Source organism: Mobula birostris, chromosome 8, assembly GCF_030028105.1.
Source record: "Mobula birostris isolate sMobBir1 chromosome 8, sMobBir1.hap1, whole genome shotgun sequence".
Taxonomy (NCBI): Eukaryota; Metazoa; Chordata; class Chondrichthyes; order Myliobatiformes; family Myliobatidae; genus Mobula; species Mobula birostris.
This window is the reverse complement of record NC_092377.1, coordinates 161,119,143-161,131,750: the sequence shown is the minus strand read 5'-3', so window position 1 is coordinate 161,131,750 and position 12,608 is coordinate 161,119,143. Positions and strand designations below refer to the sequence as shown.

Genomic DNA, 12,608 nt, shown 5'->3' with positions numbered 1-12,608 from the left:
GTGTCAGAAGTAAGTTTTTAAACAGAGAATGGCGGGTACGTGGAACTGCTGGGATGGTGGTGGAGGCAGGTACATTAGGGACATTTACGAAACTCTTAGATAGCCACATGAATGATAGAAAAATGGAGGGCTACGTAGGAGGGAAGGGTTAGATTGATAGGTTGATCTGAAAGTAGGTTAAAAGGCTGGTACGCTAGTACTGTGCTGTAATGTTCTATGAACGTTGTAGATGTGTGCTGACACTATCCAGTAGTAAACATTTTAGTGGTTGTAGGATGCTTTGAAATAAATTCTAGTCTCCCTATTTCCCCCCGAGGATTACCGGATATTACACAGGCCAGCATTTGTTTTGGCTTGTAAGCTGATTGTGTTTAATTGCTTTTTATGGATTCACTAACAAAGCAGCAACAAACAAATGTCAAATTATTCTCTCTCCCTCAAGGGTTGGGAAGGTTAATGGCATTACTCTGAGTGTGGAGGGTCTTGCATGATCGCCTGGATAAATTAACTCTTTCATTTGAACTGATCCCACAACCTATGGACTCACTTTCAAATACTCATGTTCACAGCATTCATTCATTCTTTTATTTATCCATCCATCCATCCATCCATCCATCCATCCATCTATCCATTCACAGGGTTTGTCTTCTTTTCCACATTGGTTGTTTGTCAGTATTTCAATGTAGTTTTTCATTGATTCTATTGTATTTTGCTGTTCTACTGTGAATACCTGCCATTAAGTGAATCTCGGCTAATATATGGTGATACATTCAGTATGTATTTTGACAAGGGCACCATGGTAACATAGTGTTAATACAGCACAGGGAGCTTCGAAAGTTCAATTCTGGTGTCTTCCTGTAAGGAGGTCAAAGCGTGGTAGGGTAGTGGTTAGCACAACGCTTTACAGTACAGGCGACGTGGGTTCAATTCCTGCCACTGCCTGTAAGGAGTTTGAACGCTCTCCCCGTGACCACGTGGATTTCCTCTGGGTGCTCCGGTTTCCTCCCACAGTCCAAAGACGTACCTGTGGGCAGGTTAATTGGTCATTGTAAATTGTCCTGTGATTAGGTTAGGGTTATTGGGTTTATTGGACGTTACTGGGGTGGCATGGCTCAAAGGGCCAGAAGGCCTACTTTACGCTCTATCACTAAATAAGGAAACAAATTTACTTTGAACTTTGATTCCAGGTCAACAAGTTCCTCTATCACATGCAGCTGTCAGATGAACAACTACATGAAATATCCAAACGCTTTCTAACAGAGATGAAGAAAGGTCTCAGGAAAGATACCAATCTAACGTCATCCCTTAAAATGCTGCCCAGTTTTGTTAGATCAACTCCTGATGGGACAGGTAAGATCAAGTTTTTGAAATTCTTGCACTAATACTTCCTTGGTGATAGTTTTAGCTCAAATAACTTCTTTCAGGTTGAGTTCTGTGTAAAATGAGCTTGGTAAATTGCAAGTTTTTACTGCCTGTCAAATCAGTGAGGGTGTTAACTGCTGGATTGGGCTGTAGATTTGTTTTTTATCTTGTACTTTAACTTTCCTATGCTTGTTTGTATTTTTATATAAGCACCTATATATGATATACAACAGTCGCCACTTTTTTATGTATCTCCTGTAGGCAATAAGGTGGTGATTGAGTGTATGTTTGTGGTCTTCTGCTGCTGTAGCCCGTCCACTTCAGGTTCAGCGTGTTGTGCGTTCTGAGATGCTTTTCTGCACATCACTGTTGTAACATGTGGTAATTTGAGTTATCGTCCTTTGTGCTCTGACCTCTCTCATTAACAAGGCATTTTTGGCCACAGAACCACCACTCACTGGGTTTTTTCCCTCGCACCATTCTCTGTAAATTCTAGAGACTGTTGTGCATGCAAATCCCAGATGATACTCCAACAACCACTCCATCTGGCACCAACAGCCATTCCACAGTTAAAGTCACTTAGATCACATTTCTTCCTCATTCTGATATTTGCTCAGAACAACAACTGAACCTCTTGACCATGTCTGCATGCTTTTATGCATTGAGTTGCTGCCACATGATTGGCTGATTAGATATTTGCATTAACGAGCAGGTGTACCTAATAAAGTAGCCACTAAGTGTGAGCTTTTCAGTGGTTACAGTTGCCTCTGTATTTTTCTGGAAACTTCTTTTTTCAATGGCGGGTATCATACTGCTTAAATCTGGCTCTCATTGGTTAGTTGTTATTAATGGAGTTTCTGTAATTAGGTGTCTGGTATGAAAGGACCACATTACTTTTATGTCTTGCTCTTTCCGTGGTCTTTTGCCACGCTTCCTCTTCCATCTTCTTTGCTCTTCAAGCAGTAAAATAATCGACAGCAACAAGTTTGATGCCTCATTCTTGACTTCTGAAGAACCTTTGGATCGCAAGTGCATCAGGATTCAACACAGGCCAAGACTAGCCAATTTCCTTCAACAGAATGCAGAATAGGCAGATCATTCCAAAGACGCATGGGTAAGGTTAGGGGTACTGAGTTCTGGGCATGTGCTATGTTGGCGCTAGAAGCGTAGTGATACTTTTGAGCGCCACCAGCATGTCCTCAGACTGTGATGGTCATTGAGGCAAAGCAACACATTTCACTGTACGTTTCAATGTTTTGATGTACATATGACAAATAAAGCTAATCTCTAGATCTTTCAAAATCTTTAAGAACTATTGACTTGAGTAATTCATCAGCATTCCTTAGTGCCCTACCATCGCTGTAAATGCCCTTACCTCTATTTGACTTCACAAAATGCAGGATGCATTTAATGTGCCGGTTGCAGGAAGGAAAATGTTAATGCAGTAGAGCTACACTGAGATCTTCAATGTACTCGTTACAACCACAGACTCTGCTGCAGGGTCTATGCGCCCCTGCAGACAAGCTGTGCAATATGTTCGGCAACTGTGCTTGTGAGAATGCACGTTCTGGCTAATTACTGTCTTATTACGGTGGTATTTAACTCCCTCCTTTCGTTCTAGTCGAGACTTGACCAAAAGCACAGCAACATTTACGCTCCCTGCTTACTCTTGTCCTTTTCTGAGAAAGAGAGCTACCATTTCGATTGACACTGGAAAGGAGCGATACTCATTGTTTCCAGCCACAGAGTTGGCATTAACTTACAGATTGAGAGTTTTAGTCATTGGCCTGGTTGACCTTTATTGTTTTCCTTTTCCTTTAAATCCTGCAACAGTTCTCATAACAGTCAGTAACTGATGACATTTCTCCGTCTCCACACTTGAGCCGCATCCGAACGTTTTGACAGTGCTGGCCGCAGCCTGATTTCATTTGCCGTTGGATGGCGGCAATCTCTTTGTGTGACTGTGCTTGCAGGAAGGAATGTGCTTTGCCGCAAATCTATCCCAGAAAGCACATTTCACGTGCTTAGGTTCCTTTGTGCTGGAGGGGCATTCCTGTATCTGACTGCAAAGGTCCAGTAACTGTCATGTGACATGGCATGTGGAACTGTAAGCAAGATGCCAATACACAGTACAAAAGGATCAGGAAAGACAGTCATCACATTCAAATTCAGGAGCTTGCTGCCTGTTCAATTTTGAGAGAGGGAGAGGGGGACCAATTCAAGTACTCTTCTTCGTTTCTGGAAAATGGAACAAATTAGAAGCAGAGATAGGCCATTCGGCCCCTCTGAATTTAATAAGATGGTGGTTGACCTGATTGTACTCTTCCCGTTTCTGTCCGCCCCCAGTAACCTTCCAACCCCTTAACTGTTCAGTATGTCGGCCTCTCCCTTAAGAACATTCAAAGACTATCCTTCTACCAACCTTTGGGGAATAAGTTCAAAGGCTGAGAGGGAGAAAAACACATTTCATTTCCATCTGAAAAATCCAATCTCCTATAATTAAACAGCGTCCCTAGGACTAGATACTATCACAGGAAGAAGCAGCCTCTCCACATCTACTCTGTCGGGATCTATCAGCATCGACGAGTCGCCTCTGACGCTTCAGCGGATGCAATGTAGATCAGTCCAACTTTTCATCATAAAATAGCCCCAACCGCAGGTACCGGAAAGCTGAAAGACTTCAGACACCAGAAGGACTTGTTTGGAAAAGATGAAAAAAGAGGAAGATAAGTGACCAGAAGGAGGAGGAGTTCTGTCGGGTTACATGCACAGGTCATCAAAGGTTCTGAGGGTGTGAAAGTGAGGGAGGGTGTGAGGGAGTGGTGATAAAGAAGGAGGAAGGAGTTGAGAGAGTTTACAGAAGCTGGGTGTATGTGAGCATAGAATAGTATTCAGGCATCTTTGATACTGAAACCTTTCACCAGCCTCATCAAAGTTCGCGATCTTCTGATAAAAAAAAGCTTCAGAAACTCAGAAGTTTCTTTGCCCACCGAAAAGCCTGCCGATTTTCTAATGTTTAAAGCAAAACTCTCCAAGGTCAGTTATATCCCTCAAACAAAAAGTAAGGAAACAAGCCTTGGGCTGTATCTGTGGAAACTTGGCAAAGTCACACAAATATAATTTTGTCGAGGAGGCCCAGATAACTGTTAGGTTCACAACTTTCAAAACACAATTTTAGACTTTTTAATGATAAGGAAGCTACACAAGATAAAACAACCACAAAGCTGTGCAGACACATCCTCTGAGTTGGGTCTGAACAGAAGGTGATGTGCAGTGTGTTCTGTGTGGAAAATTGGGGTAGGAAGCTCTGTGTTTGCAGTTGTCAGCTGCAGCTTTTTACATGGACTCTATCACAACAAGCTACCATATGCTGACAAGGACAGGAAGACATTGATGGAGGATTAACTGGGGATTTAATACAGTGAGCAGGAGGAGCCTTTACATACTGAGAGATGTAAGGATTTGCAATGTAGCAGAGCATTCAGCGAGCGAGAGGCAAAGTCACTCTAACGGACATGGAAAAGTTTGCAGATGCTGGAAATGCAGAGCAAAACACAAAATACTGGAGGAACTCAGCAGGCCAGGCAGCATCTATGGAAAAGAGTAAACAGTCGGCGTTTTGAGCCGAAACCCTTCATCAGGACCGGGAAGGCAGGAGGAAGATGCCAGAATAAAAAGGATGGGAGGGGGGAGGGGAAAGAGGCTAGATGGAAGGTGATAGGTGAAGCCAAGTGATTAGGAAAGGTGAAGGGCTGTAGAGGAAGGAATCTGATTGGAGTGAAGAGTGGACCATAGGGGAAAAGGGAGGAGGAGGGGACCCAGAGGTGAAGTAAAAGATCAGAGTGGGGAACAGAGGAAGGGGTGATGGACAAAGGATTAACTGGATGGATGAAGGCAAGTGAGATGAAGGAAAATACCCACAAAATGCTGGAGGAACCCAAGAGTTCAGGGAGCATCTATGGAGGGGAATAAAGAGTCAACGTTTCAGACAGAGGCCCTTCATCAGGACTGGAAAGGGTGGGGGAAGAAGCCGGAAGAAGAGATTGGGGGAAGGGAAGGAGAGCATGCTGGCAGGAGACAGGTGAAGCCAGGTGAGGGGGAAGGTGGGTGGATGAGTGGGAAGGAGGAAAGGTGAGGCAAGTTCAAAGTTCAAAGTACCTTTATTAGCAAAGTATGCATACATTGTTCAAGGTTGAGATTCGTGTCCTTTCAGGCAGAACGAAACAAAGAAACCCAAAAGAACCCATATATAAAAAAAAGACTGTTGGACACCCAACGTGCAGAGGGAAAAAAAGCATTGCGCAAACAATTACCAAAAGCAACTATCATTCTGAACCGAAGTCCAGAGTCCCATAGTTCAGTGTAGCGGTAGCGTGACGCTATTACAGCTCGGGATGTTGCAGAGTTCAGAGTTCACTTCCAGCGCCGTTCTGGAGGGAGTCTCTGGGCACGGTCCCGGTAGAATGAGTGGGTTTTTCCTGGGTACTCCAGTTTCCTCCCACGGTCCAGGGATGTACCGGGTAGGTGAATTGGTCATTGCAAATTGTTCCGTGATTGGGTTAGGGTTAATCAGAGTTATTGGTTTGCTGGGGTGGAAGGGCCTACTCCAGGCTCTGTCGTAAAAAGCTGGCCTATATTTTCACGTTGTCCTCCTAATTACTTTTGTGTGAGTAAGAAACGCCCCACCCCCACATATATTTTATAGTCTTTCTTTTAATTTAAAGTAGGGGGAATGGAAGGCATTCCAGCCAGAAGATGATAGGTGGAGGCAGATGAGGGGGAGGATTGGTGGGTGGAGGAGGTGAGAATGAAGTTGGAAGCTGGGAGATCAATTCAGGAACTACAACACTGTCATACGAGATCAATACCAGACACATTGTTTGAGCCAAATAGTCTGTTTCCATGGTATGGATTTCCAATACTTCTCTTTAACTTCTTTATAACTGCCACACGGGGAAACAACTGAATGCTTTCTTTCTTTGAAAATTAAACAAAAATACCGCAGAAGCCAGAAACCTGAAACTAAAAACAGAAAATGCAGGGAGCGCTCAGCAGGGCATCTGTGGAAAGCGGCGCAGTTTTAAGACTGTTCGCTAGACTTTTCTCCTTCACGGTGGGAAAGAGGGGTGAGAAAGGTACCGCTGCCTGTAAGGAGTTTGTACATTCTCCCTGCGACTGCGCGGGTTTCCTTAGGGTGCTCCAGTTTCCTCCCACAGTCCAAAGACAGACCAGTTAATTGGTCATTGTAAATTGTCCCATGATTGGGCTCAGGTTAAATCGGGATGACTGAGCAACGCAGCTTGAAGGGTTGGAGAGGCTGTTCTGTGAGGTATCTCAATCAATAAATCTATAAACAAATAAACAAACTAATAAAGAAAGAAAGAAAGAAAGAAGGAAAGAGAAAGCAAGTTCTAGAAAAGGTGGTAAAAGGAATGGATAGACCAAAGGAAATATCCATGAAAGAATGAAACCAAGTCAAGTGGGTTAATTGGACAGCTGAAAGTTAAGTCAGGCTTTGTTGCCAGGAACAGGGTTGAGGTTCATTCCCAATAGATTAGGCTGTACTAAAGGAGTCATAGGGAAATACCAAGCCAATATAATGCTGTAATATTTGCTAATTCCATAAGCCAAACATCATGCTGAATTGGAAGTATTACATTTGTGTCACTGGGTTTAAATCTTGGAACTCCCAACCCATCCCCACTGGGAGGACACCAGGAGGACTGCTGCACTTCTAGAAGGTAGCACGTCATCCCCTTTCCGAGGGCGATTAAGGATGGGCATTAAATGCCACCTTGCTGGTGATGTGCAGGTCCCGAAACTGGATGAATCGTGGATGAAAGGAAAATGGAGGGTTACGTGGAAGGAAAGTGTTGGATTAGGTTGGCACAACCTTGTGGGCTGAAGGACCTGAACCACTTAATGTTCTAGGTTCTATATCAAATATGTATGAATAGCAGGCATGGCCAATTTGTAAGCCGACAGAAAGAGAAAGTAAGCCCTAAAAACTAGAGAATTCAGAGTTTAGTCCAGAAGGATGCTTATTTCTTTCTTTCTTTCTTTCTTTCTTGTTTTTTGCATTTGCACCATTTGTTGTCTTCTGCACTCTGGCTGAATGCCTAAGTCGGGTGATCTTTCATTGATTCTGTTATGGTTATTATTCTATAGATTCATTGAGAATGCCCGCAAGAAAATGAATCTTGGGGTAGTATAGGGTGATACATATGTACTTTGATAATGAAATTTACTTTGAACTTTGAACATTCCCAGAAGTGCTTTGAGGTGATGGTCTTCAGGCTTGCAGTGGGCTTTCCTGTAGCAGGAGGTAATAGGAGAGGTAGGAGGAATTGAAGTGGCAGGTAACCAGATGCTTAGATTCCTGCTGAAGTATATATGCATGGTGATTTACAAAGTGGTCACCCAATCTGGGTTTGGTTTCTCCACTGTAGAGGAGGCCACATAAATGCAGTATGCTATATTAGAAGTTCAAGTGAATCACTTGAACCTGAAGGTCTGCTTGGGACGCTGTTTGGTGGGAAGGAAAGAGGTATACAAGGAAAAAATGCTACATCTGATGTGATTGCAGCCACAAAAACCAGCCTCCTTTCTATGGACTACTACCTTTGGAAAGCAGCTGATATAATTAAGGACCCCTCCCACCCAGCCATTCTTTCTTCTCATCCCTTTCATCAGGCAGAAGATATAAAAGTTTGAAAACACACACATGCCACAAAGCTCAAGGAAAGCTTCTGTCCTTCTGTGATAAGGCTCTTCAATGGACCTTTTGATGGGCTCGAATGAACATTGACTCATAGAAAAGTATGGCACCGTACTTTGGTCCATCTAGTCCATGCAAAACCACTTAAAATCCCCACTCCCATCGACCTGCACCGGGACCATACCCCCATACCCCTGTCAACCATGTACCTATCCTAACTTCTCTTTAAACTTTGAAATCGAGTTCACATGCACCACTTGTGCTGGCAGCTCATTCCACACTCTCACAATTCTCTGAGTGAAGAAGTTTCCCCACATGTTCCCCTTAAACTTTTCACCTTTTAGCCTTAACCCATGACCTCTGTGGAAAAAAAACCTCCTTGCATTTACCCTATCTATGCTCCTCATAATTTTGTATACCTCTATCAGATCTTTTCTCAATCTTCTACATCCAAGGAATAAAGTCCTAACCTATTCAATCTTTCCTTATAACTCAGGTCCTCTGGGCCAGGCAATATCCTTATAAATGTTCTCTGCACACTTTCAATCTTATTTACATCTATCCTGTAGGTAGGTGACCAAAGCTGCACACAATACTCCAAATTAGGTCTCACCAAAGTCTTACACAATTTCAACATAACATCCTATTTCCTGTATTCAATACTTTGATTTATGAAGGACAATGTGCCAAAAGCTTTCTTTATGACTCTAACCGCCTGAGATGCCACTTTCAATGAATTATGGACCTGTATTCCCAAATGCCTTCAGTGCCATATTGTTCACTGTACAAGATCTACCCTGGTTAGTCCTACCAAAATGCAGCACCTCACACTTGCCCTGCATCTTGATCTCTCAAACTACCATGCCATGCCTCTTTCACTGGTATTTGTCCACTTGCACTGCACTTTATCTGTCACTGTAATACTCTATTCTGCATTCTTTTATTGCGTTTCCATTTGTAGTACCTCAATGTACTGTTTGGAGCAATCTGTCTTGAGTGGTCTGCAAAGCAAAGATTTTCACAGTATCTTGGTACATCTGACAATTATAAACCAGCTACCAATAATCATAACGTTAGTAATGTCTGGTGCCAGCAGAAAAGCAAAACAGAGAGTCATGTGGTGTGTAATTCATTTGTAAATTTTGATTGGGTAGGAAGGGGTATATACAGCACTGTGGAAAAGTCTTAGGCACACACACATATATATATATATAGCTAGGGTGCCCAAGACTTTTGCACAGTACTGTAGTAATTTCACATATTGCACTGTACTGCTGCTGCAAAAATACACAATTTTCATGGCATATGTGAGTGATGATAAATCTGATTCTGATATGGGTCTCTATTGTGGACTGAGAGTGGGAAGAGGGCAGGGAGAGGGGAATCACAGTTGGGAAAAGGGGGAGGGAGTGAGAAGCATTCGAGAGACATTCTGTAATGATCAATAAACCAATTGTTTGGAATCAAATGACCTTGCCTGGTGTCTGAGGGCTGGGTGTGTCTGCACCTGCACCACCCCCTCCCCTGGAACTCCTTCCCTGCCACCTGTCACATAGCTCTCCCATGGCACTCCACCCTCGCCATTTACACTACCCTTTGCTCCCGTCAGATTTACAAACTCATTCTCTAGTCCACATTGACGAATACAGTACTGCACAGACAGAAGGCTCAGGCACCATAGCTATCTAAATATATATATATATATATATACATACACACACATATATATACCTAAGGCGTTTGCTCAGTAGTGTATATATGGTGGTGCAATCTTGTTGGAACCAAGAGAAAATGTGAAAACTTTGCTTGATTCTATAAAAATGAATATCACGTGTCTAGCTGAGATTTTATCTTTTGACTTTCCATTGACTCACTCAACAAGTAACTTTTCTCCATGCATCGACTGAAGAACTGTCTAAGCACTTTGCACTGGTCGGGGTGTTCAGCATACTTGGCGGCAGCTATTCTGACCCTGGTTTGAGACATTTGAGATCATGATCTCTTTCATTCCAGCTACTAAATTATCCAATGATCAGCGGCATCATTATGCCTGTTCAGCTCAACTATGTGTGTGACTCCAGTGTTAGCTGTGCGTTTTGCTTCAAGATTTTATGGAAGAAACTCCACAAGTGAACACACAAGAGATTCTGCAGATGTTGGAAATGCAGAGCAACACACACAAAATGGTGGAGGAGCTCAGCAGGTCAGGCCAGGCAGCAGCTATGGAGATTAATAAATAGTCGATGTTTCGGGCTGAGACTCTTCACCAACAATATTAGATTCAATGATTCAAAGTACATCCATTATCAAAGTATGTATACAGTTTACAACCCTGGAATTCGTCTTTCCCACAGACAGCCATGAAACAAAGAAAACCATGGAACCCATTGAGTAGAAAAAAACAAATCGCGCAAATGGCAATTAAAAAAAAAATCGGACAGGTCTCGGTCTGAAATGTCGTCTCTTTCTTCCTCCAAAACTGAAGCAAAGAATGGAGGATGTGGAAGCTTAATACTTACTTGTCCTGTCCTTCACTCCCTTCAACCACCAGGTTCAGGAACAGTTCCTACCCCTCAATCATCAGGCTCTTGAACAAAAGGGGATAACTACACTCATTCTGTCTCTGGTGTCCCCACAACCGATGGTCTCCCTTTAAGCCACACTCAGGTTGGAGGAACAACACCTTATATTCCGTCTGGGTAGCCTCCAACCTGATGGCATGAACATTGACTTCTCTAACTTCCGCTAATGCCCCACCTCCCCCTCGTATCCCATCTGTTACTCATTTTTATGCACACATTCTTTCTCTCACTCTCCTTTTTCTCCCTCTGTCCCTCTGAATATACCTCTTGCCCATCCTCTGGGTCCCCCCGCCCCTTGTCTTTCTTCCCGGACCTCTTGTCCCATGATCCTCTCATATCCCTTTTGCCAATCACCTGTCCAGCTCTTGGTTCCATCCCTCCCCCTCCTGTCTTCTCCTATCATTTTGGATCTCCCCCTTCCCCCCCCCCACTTTCAAATCTCTTACTCATTCTTCCTTCAGTTAGTCCTGACGAAGGGTCTCGGCCTGAAACGTCGACTGCACCTCTTCCTACAGATGCTGCCTGGCCTGCTGCATTCACCAGCAACTTTGATGTGTGTTGCTTGAATTTCCAGCATCTGCAGAATTCCTGTTGTCTCCCTTTAAGGGCTCTTTATCTTGTTATTTTACGTTCTCGTTATTTATCGCTATTTATTTATATTTACATTTGCACAGTTTGTTGCTCATTGATCCTGTTTACAGTTACTGTTCTATAGATTTGCTAAGTATGCCTGCAGGAAAAGGGACCTCAGGGTTGTATGTACTCTGATACTAAACTTTACTTTGAACTTTGAACATCTGAAGATGGCAGGAGGAGAGGAACCTGCAGTGAAGAAGGAGAATTTAAGATGGAAACAAGGTTATGAAGAGCAAAATCCAAGAGAGATCAAGGACAGAAACAATGCAACATAACGCTTAAGGGATTAATATCTTTATGTGTGGAGCATTACCATAATGAGTGAGGGCCTCTGTTAATCAGAGTTGACCATGGATATTGTATCCTAGCTGCCTAGATACACAAGCCTGGGTAATACGATAAGGAGAGCAAGCTGTTGCCCATGTAGCAGGCTCCCCCTCTCCGTGGCTCTGATGAACCCAAAGGAACGGCAGAGATCGATACAGTTTGGCACCAGCAGCATCACGAGGGTTTCCCATTAGCATTGAACTCAATGTTGGACTGCCTTAGGGATTCTAGCTTCGGATTTTCCCCACAGAGTTTACTCCTGAAGGCTTCCTCATGAGTGGGTATAGCCACAAGGCAGCGGAAGTTTGAGATCAGAGTTTTCCTTCTCTTAGATGAGGTACCAACCGTAGCTGATGAGCCCCATCTGCCCGAAGTGATTGGTTTTAAGACACCAGTAACCCGCCTTTGCCCCTTCTCCTGTCATTAGAAACAGTTCCGCCGGGCTTAGCAGCTAAGCCACTCGTGAAGGCCAGGAGCTGGACTTGGTTGTCAGAGGTTATTTGAGGCACATGGCATTGGGAGCATTTAATAGGTAGTGGGAGCTTGTCCCCATTATCTCCCTCGGCTATAACAACCTGAAGGAATCACAGTATGATAAATGAATTTATCATGCAGATAATTGCAAATGTGCAAATGTCATAATCAAGGACACGACCCACCCAGCCAACACACTTTTCGTCCCTCTTCCCTCTGGGAGAAGGCTCAGGAGCTTGAAGACTCGTACGGCCAGATTTGGGAACAGCTTCTTTCCAACTGTGATAAGACTGCTGAATGGATCCTGACCCGGATCTGGGCCGTACCCTCCAAATATCCGGATCTGTCTCTCAGTTTTTTTGCACTACCTTACTTTCCATTTTTCTATTTTTCTATTTATGATTTACAATTTAAATGTTTAATACTTACTATCAATTTGTAACCAGGCAGTGGGAAGCGCAGAATCAAATATTGCTTTGATGATTGTACGTTCTAGTATCAATTGTTTA

General features: G+C 43.4%; 1 protein-coding gene across 5 annotated transcripts in view; it reads left to right on the top strand.

Moving 5' to 3' along the window:
• Positions 1-12,608, top strand: part of LOC140201879 (hexokinase-2-like) — a 104,410-nt gene that overhangs the window by 34,615 nt on the left and 57,187 nt on the right. For 3 of the 5 annotated variants that reach the window (XM_072266637.1, XM_072266636.1, XM_072266635.1), the window contains exon 2: positions 1,188-1,350. In XM_072266637.1, the coding sequence (XP_072122738.1) occupies positions 1,188-1,350 (163 nt within the window). Of the gene's footprint in view, positions 1-1,187; positions 1,351-12,608 lie in introns of those variants that run through there. The other 2 variants (XM_072266638.1, XM_072266639.1) reach the window with 2 other exon arrangements.